The sequence below is a fragment of the Centrocercus urophasianus genome, unplaced genomic scaffold, assembly GCF_019232065.1.
Source record: "Centrocercus urophasianus isolate 14NV4802_14NV808 unplaced genomic scaffold, USGS_Curo_1.0 seq_16, whole genome shotgun sequence".
Lineage (NCBI taxonomy): Eukaryota > Metazoa > Chordata > Aves > Galliformes > Phasianidae > Centrocercus > Centrocercus urophasianus.
Window position 1 is genome coordinate 28,264,014 of NW_024884711.1, and position 24,477 is coordinate 28,288,490.

Below are 24,477 nucleotides of genomic sequence, written 5' to 3' on the forward strand. Positions count from 1 at the left end.
TCTTTGGCTGAGTGCTGAATGCCATTACGCCTAGTTTCTAAGCATACTGACTCATCACAAACCCTCCCTGTTCTGAGTTTATAGTGCAGAATGGAAAGTGAGGTACCAAAGACCAAGATCCATTCATCATGCTGTGCTGCCTAAAAAATCCAGCAGGAGATAGAATTTACAAGGTTTCACAGAAAGAGAGAATCTGGTGTTTGTTAGATTTTGCAAGTCTGAACTCACGGACATCATCAGCAGTACTAGACAAAATTGAATTTTACCTACTCAATAAAAGGCAATTTTTTTTTCCCCAAGAATCTAAGATGATCCTTAGATTTTAAATATTTTAATCCATAATCTGGAAAAATTCCATCCTGTTAGAGCTATACAGCTGCGCTAAAAGACTGTAATGCAAACTGATTGGTGGCTGGTTAAATACATGCTAATGCAAATGGAGAAACTACCTTCACTAAAGCGAGCACTGAAGCCCCTGTGCTGCAAGGTTCCATCAGAGCGCAGCCGGACGTACATCTGATTCCTGGAGGATGTGATAGGAGAAGGATGCTCTGTCCCACAGAGTTTTCTAAGAAGCTGTGCTTCACTGCTAGGACCATCATACACCTGTTATGAAAAGGTTAAATTAAGTACTAGGTTTTAATAGGCATTTTGAGAATAGTTGTTTCACTTTACTTCACTCTCTCTTTTACATTTTATGCACTTTGACCCTGACACAGCCCTGGCACAAACAGTGCAAACCACTTGCACATTGCCTGTCTTAATTCTATTGCTGTTTCCAAAAAATTCAAGTATTTCAGCCTGAAGCTACTGTAATCTTTGTAACAAAAATGCATCATGTAACCATTTTGTCTGTGTGTATCCAGTATGGTGGTTATCCTCCATTAACAATCTAGATAATCCCATACACTTTTTTTTCCAGTTAATGTCTAACATGAGTTCCTATGTAGTTTTCATTCCGTTAATCCCAAATCTTGCCTCAGAAAAGGCATTCAAATTGACTCTAACATGCAACTACTGCAACAGTATGAGCAATGACTGTGTGCAAAGAAAGTAGACTCTGGGTTTATGGCTTTTAGATACTTGTACCCAGCATTAGTTATCAGAGTCCATATAACTATGTTTTATAATGGCTTTATTGTGTTGAATTACACTCATGCACATAAGACGCTACTGAGGCAGAGGGCAAAGAAGAGTTAAAAAAGAGAAAGACAGCAAAGATGGTTTTCTAAAACTTCACTTTTAATTTTGCCTCAATGCCTTCCTTCTCTTTTTTGCCCTTACAGCTGATAATTTTGTTTTCTTCTTCTTTATTTCAAAATAAGAAGGAAAGGATAGTGAAGTTAAAACTCACGAGTTTCTAGCTAAAGCAACATCAAAATTATATTTAAAGAAGAAACAACAGGGAAAAACAGCCACAATCTCAGACTGTCCCATTAATTTTTTGTAGACATGATTCACTGCAAACGTGTTTAGAGTCATGGGCCACCCCAAAGCCCTTGTGCCTGGTTTCAGCAGTGGTGAGCACAAGAGACATCAGGAAAAGCCTTCGAGCTACTGGGCAGCAGCAAGTGTTGACTTCAGTTCCTGTTTCAGCATTAATATCCTATACAGCAGCAAGCATGTCATTTAGTGTAACCTATTACTCAGCTTCCTACTGCAAAATGGAAAAAAATACAGGATGGTAAGAGTACTGAAAGACACTAAGATGCTAGGATATTAAAAAGCTATATAAGCCTCCACATAGGTCAAAATAATGTCATTCTGTTAGAAGAAATCTACTTTTCATTAGTGCTCTTCTTTTGCTTTCAAGTACCTCAAATTCCATAAAGGCTGCTCAGTGCAGCACTGATAAAATAAACATTTGCAACTAGACTGTATGGCACAATGTTTATGCCTCCCCTGTTTGAGGACCCCTGAGCACATTAATGAAACAAATGTGCAAAAACAGTAGCTGAGGAAAAGCTGACCTGTCTCTAATAATCCTCAGAGTTGAGGAACAAAGGACAACACTCCTCTTTAATCCACTGGCATATCCTTCTTGGCCAGTGCAGTACCATGAATTAAACATTTGCCCTCAGGCAAATAACACTGGTTAGCTTTGTGAGACCTTGTGACTGAGTATTAAGTGTACTGCAGTGTCTGTACAAATTATTACCTTGTAAAGAGAACTGTGATATCCATCCATTCAACCTTTTCTCCTTTCTTGGCATCCCACCACAGTCAGCTCTTTAATACATACTTTGCAATACTTACTCTTCTGCTGTACATACCTTCTGTATGTAAACCAGATTGCCTGTTGTTAAAAACCTTAAGCCATGGAATGCAAAAAAATAATGACTAAGGAAATAACCCTTAGGAATGAAGGTACTTTCTTTCCCCGGACACTGCTGATAAGTTCTTATCTGAATGCCAGAGCTGAGAATAAGCATTACACTGATAGAGAGCAGACAGAGGGCACGACTATAGTTCATGCAAACTGCTGGTTTTGTTGTTCTGCGCCACTGCATGAGATCTGAACATTGACACATGAGCTATTATGAGACTGCAGTAGTTAAACTTCCTCACTAGGGAGGACATTAAGGATGAGTAATGTCAGAGACTAAGTAGATACTTCATTCCAAGAGCTTTCTGAAAGAAAGAGGTCTTTCTGTGGTAATACAGAAAGAGCATGAAGTTAGAGGAATGTTTTCTAAATCAAGTCTATTAGCTGTTTCTGGGCAGAGTGTTTGAAGAATAGTAGTGTTTCCTAGGGGCGGGGAAGGCTCCTGGCCTTTATGCTTGCTACAAATCTGATTCCAGCAACAGCTCAGCACAAGCATTAGTGAGATACAGCAGCAGCTCTTAGGAGTTGTGGCAACTACAAACTAAGCAGGAACATTTGCACGTGGATAATTTGCACATGCTGCTACATTTTTGCCAAACTCTTATTTATTGGCTTGTAGGGGGATTACAGTCTTGAATCTAGATCAGAAACCACAGTATTCACACATCAGTTCCGGAAAGTCTATCTGCAACTTCTTGAAGTTATTTTGAAAACATACGAAGAATGCCTCTCTGGTGACTTAAAAGCTAACTTTTCCTTTGTATTGTGGGTAGCTGCAATTTTCTCTTCCCTTTACACAACAAACTGCTTGCTAAAATGTAACCTGCAAAAGCACATGACAAAATGATGATGATAATTTTTATCTACTCAGCCATAGGAATGCCACATATCACTGCCCTCTCTTGGAAGATCCTCTCTGTCAGCATACAGAGTGAAAGAAGTTACAACCTCCTTTCTAGCTTCCAGAGGCTTTCTACATTCCTGCTTATTACTTGTTATACTGAAACAGGAAAGAAAAATAACATTTATTTAATAAGGCACTGAAAACAATAAACTATTTTTCCTAACCCTGTCCAGTTCTTTGTGCTTATACTTTCTGCAGAACACAACCAAGTTATATACAAGACCAGAAGAAGTAAAAGCTATATATATACACATTTGACAAATGAAGAGCTGTTCATCTCTTCCAAGAACGGATAAAATACAGAATTTAGGCACAGAAACAGGAAACACCTAAATTCAGGAGTACAGGAATGTGTTTTTGGTAGCTGGGACTGCTCTGTTCATCCCTTTGCTCCAGAGGGAGATCAGAGCAGTTACAGGTTACAGCTCTATGCTTAAAATTACTTCATCTGAATCCAGATTTGTGATACAATTCAGGTATGAAATCACTGAGCGGAAATGAAAAATGCACTGGGCTTTTTGCAAATGCAGCACGTTCAAGAAGCAGCAGACTTGAGCATTTGCCTTCCCCCACTTTGCTCATGCAATAACGGTGCAATAGCAAATTTTAGAGAAAAAATAAACCTTAGACTTTCCCACAGAAAAAGATACATCGTAGAAATATTTCAGAAAAATAAATAAGGACAAAACACAGAGAAAGAAGCTCATCAAAAGACAGACAAACAATACTATGGCTACACATGACATCTAGTGTCGTACCACAAGGAAAAACGAGTGGGTCTAGAATGGATGAAGGAAAAGTGCATTGGTAAGCTTAAGGGTGGAGGTGAGCCCCAAGAGAACTTCAAACAAATAAAACCCATAACAATAAATAAATATCCAGAACAACAAGAAAAAAAGAATCAGAAATATAAAAGGGTGGAACCACTGTGTTACTCATACACAGTAACTGTTCCTATATTAGAGAGAGAAAAACAGCCCACCAGCTTCCTTAGCTGACCATATTTTCCAGTTATGCTTCTTTTGGAATGTGTTTCCTAAACCATTCACAGTCATACATCTACTCATGCATTTTTAGTCACTCTCTGTATCCTATCTCTGCTCTCTCATACTGTGCCTTGTAACAAGAGGAATACAAAGTGATTTTCAGCTCACCGGCTTACTAGGAATACAAAGAAATCCCATCCAGTCCTTCATTTCCCTTATGATTCCCCTGCACTGGGGCTGAATAGTTATTTCCCACCTTTTACAGAGCCCTTCATTATCTCTTGGTTTCAAATGAGCCTTCTTCCTCGTCCATTTTCAAACTACCCTCCTCTTGGCAGGTGGTGATTGATGCCTGCATTAAAGATGCATCTCCCTCCCTGCTCATATTGCTGCTTCAGACATGTTTTCACAGCACAGGCTGATCGGCAGCATCTTCCTCCATCATTCTCCCAACAAAACAAAAAGCAAAAGCAAATAATAGATACTGTAGCAGTAAAAGAAAGTCAGTGTGCTGCAATGGCCTACAAATTCTGCTGCATGTGAAGCCACTTTTCTACTGCTAGCTGAAGAGTGTGCGCTTTTCACAGAGTAGAAACCAAGTGCCCACATCCAGCCTACAAAGGCAGTAAGTCTACAGTGTGTTTAGATAGGTACATACATCCATTGGCATCAGGTGTAAAAAAGAAGATCTTTTCAGAATTCTTAATTTGTGTACATTTTTTTTTTAGTTCAGTGTTGTTTTAGTTTGCTTTGGGATGGGATTTTTTTTCCCCACTTTTACCAGTGCTACCATTTCAGATGTTTTTGTCAGGCAACCAGGGCTGCTTCTGTGAGATACCATAGATGACTATGATATTCTTCCAACAGACTTTCCCTTTCAACAGTCACCTTGCTTCAGAACCAGAAAAAAAAAAAAAATTAATTTTAAAAAAATGCTTTGTGGCCAAATGAAACCTCCAGTTCTGCTCAGCAAAATGGAGACATTTCTTTTTTTTTCTGGTTCAGTACAAACAAGTTTACAAGGCAATCTTGTTAAAACTGATGCTGTTTTCAAAAGATTCTCAGCCCCTGCCAAACTTCATCCCCTCAGAATAACATTTTATCAAGGAGAAGAAAGCTGGATTTTGGGCGACAGCCACTGTGCTTTATCCGGTGGCTGCTGATCACACATGCTTTTGTACTGAGTGAAGTGCAATCTGACATCAAAGGTCAGGATTTCATGTCCCTGCTCCTAAGAGGCCAAGTGGAGATGTGGAGAGTTCTTCATTGTTGTGCATTGGTTGAACAGCAACTTGAATTTCTGTGATATCAACAAAAGCTTACAAAACCACAGCAACATGAGGCTTCTAAGAGAGCAGTGTCCTCAATGAAGCAATTGAACAGACAGCTAATGCATACCTGAATACATTGGGCATATACAAAGCCCCAACTTCTGTCTGTATATAGGCCACCCTCTCACCTGAGTTTTGCAATGGAGTATGGTCAATTTGGTATATATGTGGGCAGTCCATTTGATGCAAGCTGCGGTAAACTACATTATAATTAAAATGGAAAAAGATGTCTTAACAGCCATGTATCGATATAGAGGGCTATTCCTTTAAAACTACATAAAGCACACCATCTAAAAGAAAAATGTGGTGCTAGGATGCAGCATGACTGCTTTCAAGAAAAGACCTTTCCAGATAAAGTGGAAACCTGGAATAATGCAAAGACTGTTTCATTGGTGAAGCAAAGGGAAATCATAACTATTCAACTCAAAATTTAAGCCTTAGTTTGTCTGTGAATAAATACAGAACATGACTATGCAACTAACACCCTGAAATTAACTGTAGCCTAAATTGCACAGTAAGCTTCCTCTTTTGCAAGAATTTCTTCAGATTCATTAAGGAAACTTTTGAAATTTCTATAGTTACTTACAGTAACGTTGTCATAGTTACATGAACGGTGATCTTCGAGGTCAAAATCTGTGAAGTTCAATAGGACTCTGTGGCTGGAGTCAACTTGGATAAGCCAAGAACAGTCTGTGTTGTTACTATAAGGCTCAGGATAGTTTGGAGAATGGATTTCCCCACTGGTAGCTTGAAAAATACCACCACAGCCTGAAAAAGATATCATCAGCTTTCATCACAACTGCTCTGTTATCTCTAAGTAAGAATACATGTCTATTTTTAAACTGAGGGAAGAACGTTTCCATCATTTTATTTTCTGCATTGAACTCATGTAAAGTGAGTGTTCCAACTGACACATGGCCCTGTCTGCAATGAAAATCAATGGGAAATTATTGCTAGGAAAGTATAACCTTTCATTGTTGATGAATATGCAAAAACAATGTTCTTTTCCAGCCCTAGGCTGGATAGTAGATGTCTTTGAGTCTGAAGTTAATGCTGGTATTCCTCTACCCTAAATATTAAAAAAGCAATTAAAAATACCACTCATGTGAATGCCACAGACCTTTTACACATGAATCACAATAGCCTCATACTGAGAAAGTATAATAACCTTACATACTGAGAAAGCAATGACTTGGCCTAGCTGAGAACAAAAAAAAATATTTCTGAATATATCAAGAAAGCTAGGAGTTCCCCTTTCCCCATGAGCAGTAAAACATTTGCAAGCTTTCAAGTTCCTACTTCTCTGTCCATACAGCTGAGGACTCCCTAAGCACTCCAGTCAACATCTGGATGTTTCTGTCCGTAACTGATCCAGTGCTGGTGAATATCTGAGCAAAAATAATAACGGATCCTGTGATAGAACTGCCATGGCTTTCAGTGGGAAAAAACACATGGATTTTCATAGTTTGTAGAGGGATGGAGGAGGGTGAGAGAAAGACATGCTGTCTCTGCTGGAGACAGAGACAACCTGCTGAAAGAATAAATACTATAGCATTACTGCATTCTGAAGAGAAGGTATTCAGAGGCTATAGGGAGGCTGAGAGCACAACAGGCAAAATGCTATAAAGTGATGAGATAGCCTCAGGGGATCTAAGAATAAAAAATAAGCCACCAGATCTTGGAAGGGGATTAATTCAGAGAAGTATTGCAAACTGATCATTTTTTAAAAAAATCTTGTGGTTTTTTCACAAAACTTGTGAGAATGGAAAAATATAAACCTTGACAAATGAATGAATCAGTGTGCTTAATCAAGCAAAACTGCCAGAATTAAAATCTGCCTCCCTTCATTCTTCACTGCAATTAGTTACCAATAATTGGCCTTTTCATGAGAACTCCCATATAGAAATATGTGGTTGGATCTTTTAAGCATGTCTCTTCTTTTACTTATTACCAGTAAGGCTTTGAACAAATAATCACATGTGGGATGGATGAACCTTACGGAGTTCAAGTATTTAGTAATCACGCCAAATATTTGTGGAGGTCACCAAGTTCTTCAAGTAAAGCCATGTTTTCAGATCTTTTGCATTTTATGATTTAAAAACAAAAGCATTATTTGGCTAATACAGAACTAATAATTCGTGTGAGGTGGGTAGAGAAGGGCAGAAGAGTATTTTACTACCATGAAGTTCCTTTATGATTACAAAAATGCCCTGATTAATTTTTTAGAGAAAAAACCCCAACAACGCAGCCTGTATAAATATATAGGTGGGCCTATGAATTTGAGCTAATTGTTTTCTTTCTCTCTTTTTCCCCTCTGGGTGTTTTTCAGTCTCTCTTAGTGTTACTGCATCCAGTAACACCCAAATTCACCCTTAGCTCTTAATCTTATACTGGTTATCTACATGCTTGCATGGCTAATCCTCAATTCTGACTTCCTGAATTTCTCATAGAACTAATCAGTACACTCACCATGTGGATTTTCTTGCCAGGAAGCATTGAAACCTTTCCCAGTCACTGCTTCATCTGTCTTAAAACGGACAACAGCTGAATTACCAGTGGTAGAGACCAGGAGGGGGTTCTGTGCTGATCTCGAAATACACAGCTGGGCTAGTCTGGGAGAGAGGAAATCAGGGCCACCAAAGACCTAGAAATGGAAGAAAACACTGGTAATATTTTTAAAAGAACCCATCTGCCACATCGAAAAGAGAGAAATGTTTTGGAGAATAAAAATCTCTTGTAATACTGAAAGTGATTCCACATTTTAAAAGCAAAGTGGATAATAAGGTTACTTTCTGTGCAAGTTTATTTTGTATATGCACCATCCAAAACAGAATGAGAGTTCAAAACAGCCTTGTATTAAACAAGAACTTTCTGCTTTGGGGACTTTGCTACATTCTTCTTCACTGATCCCTCTACAGTTATTACCTTGTTTCTGTGGAAACATAAAAAACATTTTTATGCGCTTGTGAAAACAAACTATATATCTTTGCAGGAATTTGTGCTGATATTTTGCACAGGTAAGACTGATTTATTTTATTTTAATCGGGGCTAGATTTTATCACTTTCTATTGAAACAAAAAGTTGCAATTTTATTAATTTCAACAGCAGAATCAGAATCCAAAACACAAAATTTTGGTCCTGTAAACTACAATATAATAATCCTCTATGGAAACAAGGATATATACAGGGCTGCTCCAAAAAGTGACACCTTTTTTTTTGATTATGCTGGCCCACAGAGTCTGAGGCAGATGTTGGTGGTATGGCAGTACAGATTGAAACCTTCTCACCAATATTCTGTTATATTTTGTTGCTGTCTGACTGGTGGCAGCAGAGAGGCAGTCTGACAGAATGGTGTCTGACATGGATGTGCATATGGAGCAAAGATGTGGAACTGAATTCCTCCATGTGGAAAACAATGGCACCAGTGGACATTCACTGGTGTTTCCTGAATATTTATGGAGAACAAACAGTGGATGTCAGCACAGTGAGGTAGTGAATGGTGCATTTCAGCAGTGGCAACCGTGAAGTGGAAGACAAACCATGTTCCAGGTGGCCATCATGAAATGAAGAACATCTTGATCTGCTCATCCATGTGAATCAGCTGATAGTGGTAGCTATACTGAAAAACTACTTTATGCAGAGAATTTGCTTTATCAAGTAGTGTTATTATGCTGTTTCTAGCTATTGTAGTTCCCACGGAAATAAGTAGAAAGTATTACTTTCATAGTGAACTACATACCATACATATTTGCCACAGTTAAAAAAAAAAAAAAAAGAAAAAAAGAAAAAAAAAATGACATTCAAGAGCTGGAATTTCTTATTTGGTAAAGCATACCTCAGGCAGTTATAAACTAGAAAACCATCACTACATCGTCATCGGTATTGTGCACTTTATAATGAAATTTATTGCAATTCAAGTGAATTAAATGGCAGTCTTGGAGCCTTGCTAATCCTGTTTTTTGTTTTTCAAAAGAGATGTGGGAGGATCTTAGTTTGAGCCCATTTTTAACTGGTGGAACTGGCTCATCTACCTCAGTCTTCCCTCTTACAGCCATAGACAATACACACGCTCAGCACAATTTCAAAAAACAGATGCTATTTTGGTACCCAATGGCTTCAGGTATGTTATTGAAACACTGTCTGATACTACAGTCTCCACCTTCCATGGAAATGTTTCTCATGGACAGCAGCTGCAAAAGACAGCTTGACAGTAACCTTAAATGTCAAAACTGTTGGAGACATCAAATAAGAGTGTGCCATTATCTTTCCACAACTGAACTAGCTATAGATAGAACAACAACAGATAGAAAAACTATTCTGGTTGTATCTGAAGATATTACATAATAAATTCAAACCCTGAACTAGAGAATGGCAAGTTCTAACAACAAAACTGGGAAATACGAAGGTTAGTCAACAGATCCCAAGATTTTCCCAGCAGTAACAACCCAAGCCTGATCCAGTATTTTCTTAGTCTCATAAGCATGAATAAGGTTGAAAAAAGCAATCCATGAATCTCTATCAAAAAGTGACAGTGCCAAAAGAATCAGTCTTCTGTAAGGCCTTTTTGCCCCTGATCACTTCTAGACGAGAGCAAACTCAGTATTTGAACAAGCCCTGCCAGACACTTTCTAACCTCAGAAGTTGTTTGTGTTCTGTCCAAGTTAAACATCTGAGTAAATCTTACAAATAGCTGAACTAGCTCCATCACCTTCAGGGCTAAGGGTAGAGCACTGCTACATAATTTCATGGATATTGTGCACACCAGCTGCTCGCACTGCCTGATGCTGCTCTGCCATTAGAGGTACAAAGAAATACTAAAGGAAAAAACATGGAGTGACATCAGGGTAATGTGGCATTTCAGAAGCTGAAGCTTCAGCCCCCAGAAGAAACAAGGAATGAATTCTGTCACAGTCTCTTAGATGTTCAGAAGATTGTATCTTGTTTCAGTGGCTGATTACACAGGCTTAATAGCTTAAATATATTAATTTTGTCTAAGACTAGCAGTTTTTTGCTTTCTGCAGGGAGTCTACATGGTTGAACGCATAATGGTCCCTCTGTCTAATCAATCTTCTCAAAGCATTCAGAAGTCAGAATGGATGAAATCACAGCTCAGATTAAGACTCGGTAAGGAAGCAGTCATAGTCTAGGGAAGAAGCATGTTTGTCCACTGGAACCTCAGTCTTTTCAGTAAAATGTCACCGCTTGGCTGCTTGTAAGGCCCAATGACAATTGCATTTGTCAGAAGTCTGCACAAAATGTGAATTTTAAAATGTGTTCGTGGTATATCTCTCTGAGTCAGAGCCACAGCATGGGACTTAGCAGGAACATATGTTCTTAATCATCTAAACCTGCCTGGAGAAGCTATGTGGCCAAGGAAACAGCAAGAGTTTCTGTACGCATCTAATCTGTAGCATGGACTGGCCTCTCACATGGTGCTCCCTGGGGCCATCTGCACACCATGGGCAAGGAGACCAAACCCAGCTCTGACATAAACCCTGCCGACTTCTGCTGGGTGGCTAAAAGAATTAAGAATGGGCAAGAATAATGAATGGGAATCTGAGTTTTGTGCGTTTCCTTTACACTGTTAGCTGTTAAGCAACAGTTTTCTGCACAGTTTCAAAATAAAAAGCACTAGTCAAAGTCCAATTCATTAGAGCTACGAGTATATTTCTTTTCTCCTTTATGCTGGTTTAATTAATCAGATGCTTTCAAAAGGACTGGAACAAAAACAAGCTAGTGCGTTTCCATGACAAAAAACAATAAAATGTTACTGTTGGCTCCAAAATAGAAAATCAGTAGTTACCACACGAAGAAAAAAAGAGGAAAAGGAGGATTGATGGAAAGAATGAAATCCAGGGTGTGGCTCACAAAAAGTCACAGGATATCTCAGCTGCAAACAGATAAAAAATAAAAATGTTTTATCAGATCAGAGCACCTGATCCAGTAAAGCTGGATGGCATAGAAAAGGGATGTGGGACATTGTCATAAAGCCCATGGTTTTAATCTGTTCTTACCATTTGCTTCTGCCCTGTTAGCTCCATTTATTGTTAACAGTCAGCATTCCAGAGTTATGAGCAACAGAAAGCTGTTTTCATGTGGTCGGTCACCCTCATGACACAGATTTTCTGGGAATAAAACTGATCCCTGCTCAGATATAACTGCCAGCAAAGAGAGAGCCCAGCTTTGACAGAGAATCAAGACTTACGGTAGTACTTGATGGCTCTTTATGCTTAATGAGAAGACAAAAGCAACTACTAAAGACCTGTAAGTGCAGTAGGTTGACAGGTTTCCCTCATTTTCTGCTCAGTGTTACCTCTTGCTGTGGCAGCATATACTTAAAGCTTTCAAAAACCTGATCAGTGGTCATTTTTCTCTGTATGTATTTTCAATAGAAGCCTTTAATTTTTTTTTTTAACTCTTTCATTATGTCCAAAATGATGGCTTCTATTTCCATAAAATATTTCAGAAAACACTTTAAAACAAGCTTCTGTGACAATATCTGCGGACTCTAACCATAGCAGAAAGGAGAAACTGCATCAGACTGTTTCTTCTGTTCCTGCAGTCCTTGGAGTGATCTGCTCCAGAAAGAAAAGTACATTATCTGTGTATTTTTGAGAACTAAATCTAATACTCTTACCTCCAAAACATCATAGTCGCAGTTTGGGTGATATTCAACGTCAAATTCCTCAATGGTGAGTTGGATGCTGCTACCAGGCGTTGTGTGAATGTACCAGATGCATTCCCTGTTGCTTGGATATCTGTTGGGGTAGCCAGGACTGTGAAAGGAACCAGAAGGGCCAGAGAGTTCTCCTCCACAACCTGATAACACAGCAAAGCAACCTGTCAGTGAGGGGCTCTGGAAAATGTCACTGACAGCTCCATAATGAGGACAGACATTAGCACCAATTTCCTGCGTGAGGGTGTGCACCGGGTTGGATGACCCTCTCTGTCAGAGGAACTGAGGTCTATTGGAAAGGAGAAACTGAGGAACTGCACGCTGGGCCTGCTAGCAGATCCTGTACAGTAAGCACTTCACCCTCTGTTTTGCCATTCTTCTCACCTAAGTATTTTCTTTGACAGCTGAACAGAGACATAGATTAAAAAAAAACAAAAACAAAATAAAAAAAAAAAAACTTTTTTTTTTTTTTTTTTTTTTTTGTATCAACCTCTAGCATTGTTTCATTGGTTCTAAAAAGCTGAATTAGTTTCACCTCTAGCTGTTCCTGACCTCAACTAATACATCAATTAAGTTATCATGCGGAGGGCTTTCTATTGTTACAAAAATGCCATTTTCCACTGCTTTCGAATTAATAAAATTAAAGACAATGCAATTTCCCTTAGCCCACTGAGCACGATTACAAGCTGGCAAGTCACAGTGAATTGCCAGAATTGTCTTTCTGACTTTTGGCGGGTTTAAAGTTATTTTTTACTGAATTGTAACCATGCAATTGTAAAGACATGCCATACTTGAAAAATTATGGTGGGTTTTTTTGGTTATTTTATTTATTTTTTTAAGACAGGAAATTATTGCACCAACCCCACCCTCCAGCCACTTGGGTGATTAAATTATTGCATGTTATCAGATAGATTAAAATAAGAATATATGTACATATATGCAAAAATGAAACAGACCAAATGCAGACCCTGATTTGACAGCATAAAGTAGTTGAACACCTGAAGCTGCAGTTTTATTATTGCTTTATATAAATATAAATGGTTGCGCTTGGCTCCTTTCGTTTGGTTTCCTGGGAAGATGTTCTCACTGACCCAGTCTCCAGCTGAGGGAGGCTGTGGGGTGGAAAGGCACAACAGCCCTTTCCAGTTTCAGGGCAAATTTAAGGCAGCAACATTCATCATGAAATACCATTTTTAAAAAAGCCAATAGAGTGTCTGTGTACTCATGAAATGCAGAAAGTAATTTTGCATTTGGTCTGATTTTATCGTATGTCACTCTGCCTTGTAGCAGTGTTTTGTTCATCTTCACATCATAAGCCCCCAGGTGCTTCATTTAGGCACTAATCTTTTACTAACATAGATTTTACAGTCACTTGAGCTTTATAAGAAAAGCCCACATTCCATCAATCTCTTTGGCTTCATTTCCAGAGGGAAGTTTCTGTCACACAGCAAAAAAGCTCCAGAATATTTACTAAAACCAAGTAACAAACCATGAGCTGCATATTCCCAGAAGCAAATATTGTGGAATGTAAGAAGTGATAGATGGTATCTGTACCAGAGCTTTTAGTTAGAGGAGACATAACATAAAGCCAATAAAATATCCCTCTGATCAAGCTCAATTAAGCCACAGAGAATTTTAAGACTCCTCTAATCTCTACGAAGTCTATAAATAATTTGCTACTTGAACAAGGTGTTTTCACTGTCCTGATTGCTCTCCTTAACACCTTTTTTTTTTTTTTTTCTTTAATTTTTTTTCCCTCCCCTTCAGGAAGCTATAAATGAAGGTCTTGAATTAAATACAAATATGTTTCTCAGCACTTCCTGTGATAAAACCACAGTTGTTAGAGGGTGGCCCTGGCAGCATTTGCCACCACCTCTAGCATGGGAGTCTTCCAGCTCCTCACTAAAAACTCAGGTTTGGCTCTGATGCTTTCTAGGACTGCAAAATACAATCTATGAGAGGAAAGAGCAGTACTTCCGAAAGAGAGGAACACATTAGGAGGCTGCTTTAAACAAAAGGGCCACCTAACTAACCACAGGTATGTGGAAGATGTTTTCAGGCATGTCAGCTGCATAACATAGACCCAGCACAAATAGGAAAATTTCCTTTTAAACATCAGCAATTAAGCAATGGCTATCTACAGGCCTGTACATGGCTGAAGGTGACCCTATAGGATAGCTTTTTTGCTCATCTTGCTGCACACGATGCTTTATAATTCTGACTGGTTGTTTTCTTTTACAACTGGGGGAAAAAAGGGTATGGCGAGAGTCCTACAATTGCAGCATGAGCTATTCTCCTCCCTCAGCAGCAGGAGCAAACTGTGAAGCACTGAGCAGGCCGCCATCCACTCTGGAAAGCAGAAGTGTTTCCCAGCAAGCAGGCTGCATGGCTGGGCTGCCCGGGGTGGGAATGGGCAGGAGGGGACTTTCAACGAGCAAGAACAAAGCCAGTTGCTATTTATCAGCCTGAAAAAGCTGGGAATGTTTTAGAACTAAACAGGCAGTTATGACTCAGCTTCTCCTACTAAGAGTTTCCTGATAGCCACAAAGACATGTTTTTTATTTAAGTCTAAAATGTCTCAGAGGAGTGGAAAACTTGTGTGCTGCTGCTTAAGGCACAGACCGTTCTTTTTCTGCAGCCTTGCAGGTAGCATTCAGATTAGTCATGCTCCCTCTCCAGAGGGGTTTATACTTGCTCTGAATTCAATCGATATTCTATGGATGAAGCAAGTGAAGCACATGAATAAAAATGTCAAACTGTTGTCAATGTGCCATTTCTTTTCTTCCAACTACTAGCATTCCCAGAAAAGGTTTTCTTTTTAAGTGCTCCAGGAAAGCAGAGGTCAGTTGAGTCATTTCTTATAATGAACATGCAGAACTCATGTTGCCAACCTTATTGTTTGCAAACAAATCAGAAATTGTTTGAGCTTATGCCCAACTATTTGTTGAATAACACCTGAAAAAAGGACTCATTACTCTTTGCAAACATCTGAACTTCACACCTAAGCTATTCTGACTGACCTGCATATGGACAGGAGAAACCTCTGCACCAGAGCAAAAATGTGATACCAGAATTCTCTGGCCAGGTGGCAAAAAGCCTATACATCATGTTTCTGCTCTTACATGGATAAAAATCTGTTCTCTTGTGCTTTTTTTGGAAACATAGATGCTCATTGATTTTAACAAAATACAGAAATACATCAGGGATTGATATTTAAAAAAAAAAATGTATTTGAAATTTGCTACCTGCCTTTATTCAGTCTCTTTCAATTTTCATTGGCCACAAAGTTCTCATAGCATTATCTCCTTCTTCGACTTGATCAAAGATACAAGCAACTATGGAAATATAAACTAGCAGTACATATTTGTGTATTCCCTGCCTTGAGATGCTTATTTTATGCTCTGAAATCTTACTTGGCTGACAGCTCAAATTATCAGATAAGATATCAAATTATATTAATTCGCATGGTGTTCAGGTCAAATAGATATGCGTGAGGATAAGCATAAGCACAAACATTTACACATGTATATAAATACAAATGCATATATTCCAGGATTATGCGTTTAAGAGCTCATTCCATCATCGGCATCACCAGTGAACGACCACAAACCTTCTCCCACTATTTATATCTGCCTGCAAACGTCAGATTACATTCTGCTTTTATTCAAATAAAGGGAGCTTTTGCTGTATATGGCAACAAAGGAATAAACAATTTAGTGCTTAGCAATAAACAAAAATGAAAAGGCAGAACCTCTAAATTGCCTCATAACTTCAGATCGCAGTGAAACATACTTAAAAGTTTTTTCACAGCACAGAATTGCATGATCTTGCTGTGTCTGCACAGCTATATGGACAGCTGCACTGCAGAAAATTTTCTTGCAGCTGAACTGCATATGGCATATGCTCAGTTTGTGCAGCTTTCCTTGCAGTCATTTTGGAAAATTCTGCCTTGCAGTTAAACTTTAAAAAAGTGTGTGGGGGGAATGTTTTAGCAGTGTAAAGGTCTTGGAATTCACTTGAAAAATGCTTAAAATAGCTACCTAACCTGGTAGTTAGTTGCTAGGACATCAGGCAACAAACAGAAAGCTCAGGAAACATGTATTTGCTGGTTTTGCTTTCCTCTGGCTAAAATCTTAGCAGTCGTTGAACATTGTGCAAGAGGTAATTTATAGATGGCTCTCTGTATTACTGCCTGTTCGGTTAGCAGATGGTGTTCATTAACCAAAGAAGAATGCCAATTCTCATAAATAATTATAGCTGAATACAGAAGTAGTAATCTGTGGAAACCTCTATTATTCACAAGGTTTTCTGATTTACTCATAGCTACATTTTAGCCACGCTCTAGAACAGTCCCTCCCATAAAGCTTAAAGTAAACTGGCACTGTTTCTTTAAAGTCAGTTAGGGAAATGAAAGGTTTCAGGATTGTTCCATTTGCTGTGCTCATACTGAAATACTTCAATAAATGTTAACTGACTCTAGCTGCAAGAAGCATTTAGTATGAACATTTGTCTGCTCTACTCTAATACTTGTATGAAGTATAACTTGGACTTGATTATGAAACCTTTTGCTCTCTTGAGCAGATTTATTTTATAGAATATTATCCAGTGGAGCAGCTAGGATAATGTTTTTTGGGGAGGTTTATGCTAGCAAGTAAAAATTCAAGTGAGAAAAAGTTTTGGTTTGTTTTCTCCTTTCTAATTTGTTAATTACCTATATAGTTTTCACTAGTATTTTTTTACTTTTTAAATCAGTCTCCTGAGTTCTGATATTTTCTTCTACATGTCCCAATCTGAGACCACTAAGATATTGGATAAAGAAAAATTCTGGAGACCTGGAGACTTAAAAGACACTTTTAGACACTTAAACACAAGCTTGGAATCTCCCAAGATGCTGAATGGCCACAGTTTCTGTAGCAGCCGCCAGTGCTCAATGTTCCAAAAAGAAGTCCATTTTCTAACTTTAAGACATTGATGGAACAGTTTAGCAACATGCATTTATAAAAAACAACGGCTTTTATTATTATATATTAGCCAGAGGGAGAGGGGTCAGCTTGCTCAAGAAATAAAAATTAATTCCTCACAATGTCTTATAGAGAATATGTCAATGTTTTTAATAGCCAGACTGTGATACAAAAAGCCAGCTGAACACAGCACACCTATAATTCAAAAGAATTGTTCAAGTTGTGATAAAATCAGACCCCTTGACTCTCAGATCTGAAGTGATACAAAAAGACACTGAAAAGGAATAGCCATTCCTGAAAACTGAACTACTGCTGATTTTCCAAGGCTGCATAAGGAATCAAAAATAGAGTGAGAATTCAGGCTTAGGAAATCTGGGCATCAGCTCCACCAGCAATGCAATATTCTCTCCAGCAATCCTAATGGATGTCTGGTTTCTGCATCTTAATCTAATATTTGTTTCGGTTGCGATTCCCTGAAGAGCTTACAAACTATTTCACAATTTGCCTCCCTATATACTAAAAAAAAGTCTTTAATTATTGCATCCTTTTTAATAGTTTTCATCTTCCAAAAATATGGACCCAGTGTAACAAAAACTGCTCTCCTCATGAACCAAATGAGGATTTTTCCATACCCTGTCTATCAGTCATGGCTCCCAAGGGAAATCCAACTGAAAGAAGATGATGGCAAGAGGAAGAAAGCAATACTTTGGAGCTACATTATTCATCTCTCAGCAGTGTGCTTTGCTTCTTTTTTAGAGGGGGAATTAATGTGCCACAGAAAACAGAATAGCAAACACAAATTCTGACTATACTGAGAAGAGCCAATTAAATTTGTAAGTTTTACTAACAATGAAGCAGACTAATAAGCAAGCTTCCAATGAAACACATATATATAAAGCAGCCCTCCTACACATACATTGCTTAATAAGGTAAGTGACGGGTCTAGAAAATATGTGTCTTCTCAGATAGTGACAGTTGTCACTGGTGTAATTTTGCACTCAGAGACCTCTGCCCTTTTGGCCTCCTGAACTTTTTTAAGGAAAGCAATTCAACTGGTATGCCATCTTTGCTACATCCAAATTGTTACCAAGAGTTTGTTCTTACACAGAGGGCCAATACGTGTCCTCAAATATATTTGCCTGTATTAAGCTTCCTGACAAACAGCAGAAGAAGGAGCACCTAGCAGATTCAAACTTTTCTCTGGTAAGTGCAGCTTAATCACTGAAAGGCATTTAGATGAACAGTGTTATTACACAACCAAAAACACTTTTAAATTCATTTATTTGCACTATAACTTTGCATGCAAGTTAAAATGATACAAGACTCTTTAAAGCATAAACAACAGCTTTCCCACAAGATAAATTCTCTCTTTGAGAAAGCCTACAGACTAGGTTTCCTTCAGCAGCCCAAGTCAGCAACTGAAAAGATGCAAATGTTTCAGTTCAAAACATCTCAAATCCATGCTATGCATGTCAGCTTGGGCTCCTCATGCCAGTTCTTGATGCAGTCTTTCAGCTTTTCAAATCACTTCATAACTCCCAGCAAAGCTACCAGAAAGAATTTCTGAAGTGAACTGTATTAGACCCATGGTGGCAAACCCAACTGCTGCTCTCTTTGATCACCAAAGAATGTGAATGTCGTTGATATATTTCTCTTAGATGCTTCACAGCTGCCAGTTAAGGAGCATATGAACAGCCTGAGAAATAGTTTACAGGAGCTTGAACTCTAGAGTATACATTTGTCGTTTGAGCAGAAGCAAAACTCTCCTCTTAGCATATATACATATATATGTAGCCATCATATTGTTAGGTGAGACGTTAGCAGACCATGTTTAGCTTTTCTTATGAATTTGCTCTCAAAGAAGGAACCTGAATGCTTCGCTATGAAATTCCCAGCTGAAAGCAGCATCTCCTGCTGAGTTCCTCTACTCTAAGAGACATTCTTTGCTGAGGATTTTGTACATTTAAAAGATATTCACAAGGGAGAAGTGAGCATTGCACCCAGACCACAGCAACATATCTAATTTTATCCAGCCCATGGTAGCAGTATATGCTCTGATAACACAGACACCAAGTGTAAGAGGGCTACCCGCATTTGTGCATGTCACCAATCTAGAAAAAAAGGAAGTGCCTACAACATACAGAAAGAGAATGACTGTGGTCGTCTGTGGAAGAACTTGCACTCATATTACAGGCTGTCAGGAGTCACAGCTGTGACGTTCAGAGCCAGCAGTGACATTCCCTGGGAGCCAGCCCTATCTGATCCCATACATCCTGCTCTGCTGCTCAGGCACAGCCCCATATTAGCAGGCTGGGCTCTGCACAGCATGCAGTTTTGTGTCCAGGAGCTCCGAGAGGGGCAGTGCTGGCTGACAGAAAAGTTGAATGTGTCAGTGCAGAAAGGGAATGTGGGAGGTGGGAGAGTCCGGGAAATGACTGTGTGGGGGAGGTGGAGGGAAAGCAAAAGAGTTCTTACTACGCAGACGGATTATAGAAAGCTCTCAGAGCTTTAGAAAAGCAAGTTAACCCAGAACCATGGTTACTGTATAGAGCTGATGTCATCTGGCTCCGTGCATAAAAGCCCCCACTTTTTCTTCTTTTGTGTAGTCCCAGGATGACATCAGCTCGAAGCACAAGAACGTACCTTTGTGCTGCAGCACTTCCCCTGCTGGCTCCTGCCACACATCACATTCCTCCTGCTTATGGCCCTCCATTGCCCAGAAATGCTCCCTGACCCCCACTGAATGCCAAAAAGCACTGTCTAGTCACAGAGTGCTCTGGGAGCCCGGGAGCTCCAGCACTCCCTGGCAGCACAGAGGAGCTCCTATTCAAGCAATGTATACATGCCCTACACCTCAGCAACCCACAGTGGGGCCTCTGCAGCCGACTTCAGCTGCATTACAATGCTGTCAAAGTTGAATGGTGTGAACTGATTAGGCAAGACAGGGTAACTGTGGCTATTTAATTATTTTAGGGGTTGGATCCTCTTTGAGGGGATATACAATGGCATATGATTTAATCTTGTTACAGTCCAAGATTGCCATAAAACAAGCAGAGTGAAAAAATAACATCTGAAGCCTAATTTACAAAGAAATTGCAAACATACTTTGCAGTCCTACTATCGTTAACAGATTGGTTTATAATTGGCATGTATGCTTGCTATTTAACAAGGCCTGCAACACTCTTTGTGACACACAAACACAAGAGGAAAAAAAAAACATCCAAAGCACATCCTGGCCAATGTTATTTCATGCAGAGAAAGGAGGGGAGCAAAGTGAAGGGAGAACTGGAAGTGAACACCCTGATCAAAAAAACAGCACCATTAAAGCAAACCAGAGAAGTCTGCACTGGAAAAACAAATCTACAGAAATCAGGCAAACAGAGTTGAGTGTTTCCCATTAGAAAGCCCAAGTAGCCTGCTAATAGAGTAATATCTCCTTTAATAGTACTATATCCTTTAATATCTCCCATTAATAGAGTAAATCTCCTTTTCAGCACTGCACTTCTGCAGATGCTCCTCATCCCTGTGACTTTTTCTGCAGATGCAAAGTATCCTGCTACTAGCCTGTGATCGTGTGATCTTCAAAAGGTGTGCATGCGCAGAAACATTCACAGGAAAATTATTTAAGCAATTATAAGGGAATGCGATGCTTTCAATGCTGTAACAGATTGTTTCTACTTAGCTGGCAGTGAAGAGGCATAAGCTGAAACTCACCTACCCATGAGTAGAAGAAAACACCTCTGTAGAGGAAGCCTGGTTAACTTACCATTAATATGCCACAGCATCTGGAACCCACTTCTAGCTTGCAGTCCATCAGAGTAAAATTCCACATGAAGACTGGTGCCTGTGGTGTTCCCTGCTGGTGGAAGAGACTGTCCACAGAAAGTGCCTATCAGGTTGGACTGTACATCAAGCCCATCATAGAGCTGAAATAAAACAAAGAATACCCAAGTGAGTAAAAACAGCTTCTCAGTTCTTAGTGTACAGGATGGCACTCTTACAGAGCAACACGAGTGATCTGAATGCAACACTGATCAAAGGTAACCACAACATGTTTTAAAACCTGGCTACACAGTGAGCAAAGTAGGAAGGTTTTCTTGTTTCTGTTTTGGTATGTATTGAGGTTACTGGGGAAGAACGAAACGGACAGCAGGCAGTAAGCTGACATAAAAAACAAAAAAAGGAAGATGTCCTGGGTTCCAATTTGACTATGCATCTAATGCTCCCAGTGCCTCCAAACCCTTCAGTGATAACTCATATTATGCCTTTATCTCTTTAATGCACTCAGATGATTTCCCTAGGAAATGATGGAGTATACCAAGCAGTTGGCATCACCAGAGCCTCCTGGAACAGTGATGAAAAACTGAAAACAAAAAGTAAAATGAATTCTCAAAAACCTCAAAGTAAACACTACGTGTGTTTGCTTACTGTGTTATGATCATACAACCAGTGTCCTGCTTTGGAGGAGAAGTGGACTGAACCATGATTTCTGAACTTCCGTACCGCGAAACACTATATATTTTATCTGGAAGTCATGTTGTACCGGACAGCATTTTGACAGTCAGGGTGTTGGCTGATGTAGCCAGCCTAAAACACAGATGAGAATCTCTCCATCCTACTCTTAAAACATTAACACTAAAAAAGTTAAAAAAGAATCCTATATTTACATCATTTGAATCTTGAAAACTGAAGTTAGTTATATACTCGCACTTAAACAAAAATACTTAAAACATGTTTTGATAGAGTGGGAGCGGGTGCTCAGAGCCTCATCAGTTGTCTCCAAATGCTTTTAAAGGCTCTGTCCTATCCTCTTGGTGTGTCTTTTTCATGTTCAGTAAATCACACTGAACATGTATCTTAGTTCTACACCAAATATTGTAATACTCAGTATCTTTATTCAGAGAGAAAGATATGCAAGGGTTACAAACCTGGTAGAAATTAGATGTAACTAAATTGAATTTGACTTATGATATCAGTTTACCAGTGGGTTTACTATTTCTTGTTACGTTACAGTGATTCTGATAGTTTAGAATAACAGTCTAGTTCTGACTAGACGGAAACTCTCATGCTTTCTTATCGCTTTGTCCCAGTTCATCTGATCTTCTGTCTCACAGAAGAGCATGCATCCTCCTAACACAATCCAGCAAATTACTGACATGGAAACCATATCTGAACATTCTCAGTGTGAATTTTTTGCATGTTTTCTTTACGAATTTCAACAAAAAAGTTTCCTTGTTCTGAAGCCATCACCCTAAAATTCTCCCCATGCAAAGAATTCAAACCTATGAACTCAAGGAAGACAGCCAAGATTCATTTGTCTTTGTTTTTTGCTATTCAAATCTCTTTTCCAAATACCTCTAATTAAACTAACAACTCCCCTACACTGACTACTGATATTACAGGAGTATGATACTACAGTGAATACTGATTAACCATGCTAGCTACTAATTTTACACATTTTCTAGCACTCACACATGGTAATCAGTAACGAAGCCCTCAACTCTTCTGCTCTCAACGCTGGGCTCACAGAACTGTCAGAAACCTTGTGCTGAGTTCAGACATAGTTGGAGCCAGAAATCTACTCAAGTGATTTCAAATCCTTGAGCTGACAGTCAAATTGAAAATCTTTTTTTTTAATAAAAAATAAATTGGTTGTAGTTCAGCCAGAAGTTAGGGGCAGGTTGCTGGAATAGTTCTATGGTAATATTCCATGGCTTACTTTATGGCTGGTGAACGTGAATTTTTTTTCCATTTTCAATCTTCTGATATCATGAAATGCCCAGAGCATGAGAAATGTATTGGAACTTGAGAACTGTCACTGGGTGAAATCAGAAAAGATTTAAAGCTTCTACTTACAGACCAACTTCTGGTAGCTCTCAGAAAGACCTGATTGGATGTGCTAGGGATCAGATACAAAGTTGTCTTAAATATTAGATGGTAAAAAGTTGCATCCATCCGTATTCTTCCCAAATGCAAAGCCTGACAAACAGAACTGTCCCACACCCAGCATTATAGTTATGACCTTCTTCCAAGCCACACTGAGAGCTTTGCACATTCTTTTATGGCTTAAGTTCAGCAAAATGAAATATAGTCAGATCCAATTAGCTTTCTAATAGTACTACTTCCTTCAACAGTCTAGTGGTATATACTACTCATATTTCTATGGCTTCAAGCCATAGAAATCTTACACCAGAAAAACGTGAATGGGGAAGAACGAATCAATGTGGAGATCATGAATCCAAGCTCCAAATGAGAAGCAAAAAGACACGTATGCAATAATCAGCCGTTAGTTTTAGTGGTTCCAATGAAAAAAAAAACCAACAAACCAACTGATATAGAACTATGGACTAAGTCATACCCAGAAACTTTCAAATCAAAACAAAAAAGAGCTTTCTAAGCCTCCTGTAACTTTGATTTGTCAAGGAACTGTTATTTTTAATCTAAGATAGCGAACGTCACATTTCTATGTAATTTCCCCTGAAAACAACCAGTGTTTTTTCAAGACACAAATAATGGTTTCTATGGCAATCCCTTCACACAGTGCTGCCCTGTGGTCTGGGTTCAACACGGTGTTTCACGGGAAACATGAGAGCCTGCCCAGCTGTAACTCATTGAGAGGGGCAGAGCCACCACTGCTAGAATTACAGCACTTTTTTTCAAGCTGTCTTTCACTTATAAATGAAGGGAACAGCTGTGTGGTTTCACAAAGCATTCTGAACTTCTAAAACCACATTTTGCTCTCACAGAAATATCGGCAAGTGAAACCAAAGCTGAACACAGATCTCACAAGCCGTGATTTCTCTCTGCATCTCAGAGATAGTGTTTCTCATTGAAGGGCCTACCTCCTCAGCTATGCCACCCTGAACCGCTGCATGTTGAAGACAATTCTTCCCTCATGTGAGGCACAGCACTCCCTCAATCTATGCAGGATGGTTGCATTTCAGGGCAGTTTGTTAGCCCCTCCAGCAGCATGCTGACTCCAGAACTGGGGAGCAGGCTCCCACCCAGCTGCCTCCTAGGAAAAATTTGCTTGCTTCCTTTCTGCGTGGATATCTGTTTTGTAATTTATTTGCTCAGACCTTCTAGAATCCATCACAAAATCCAAGAGCTTCATAAAGATTTTGGCAGATTATATAGCAAGCAAAATTTGCAAACAATTGCAGCACTGTTTAAGATCCTTAGCATGGCAAAATATGGAAGCTTCCCTTCCCCTGCTCCCTTCATTCAAACAGCTGTCCAGCAGCACGAGAGTGCTACATCCCATCAGCAGCATCAGGTCTAGGCAGCACTGAG

The 24,477-nt window shown here is 39.2% G+C and overlaps 1 protein-coding gene across 1 annotated transcript in view; it reads right to left on the bottom strand.

Moving 5' to 3' along the window:
• The window catches only part of CUBN (cubilin), a 183,301-nt gene that overhangs the window by 58,669 nt on the left and 100,155 nt on the right, over positions 1-24,477 (bottom strand). The window contains exons 28-32 of the mRNA XM_042817375.1: positions 20,951-21,110; positions 12,185-12,366; positions 8,017-8,191; positions 6,134-6,315; positions 450-606 (exon numbers count right to left, since the gene is read on the bottom strand). Coding sequence (XP_042673309.1) covers positions 450-606; positions 6,134-6,315; positions 8,017-8,191; positions 12,185-12,366; positions 20,951-21,110 — 856 coding nt within the window. The remainder of the gene's footprint in view (positions 1-449; positions 607-6,133; positions 6,316-8,016; positions 8,192-12,184; positions 12,367-20,950; positions 21,111-24,477) is intronic.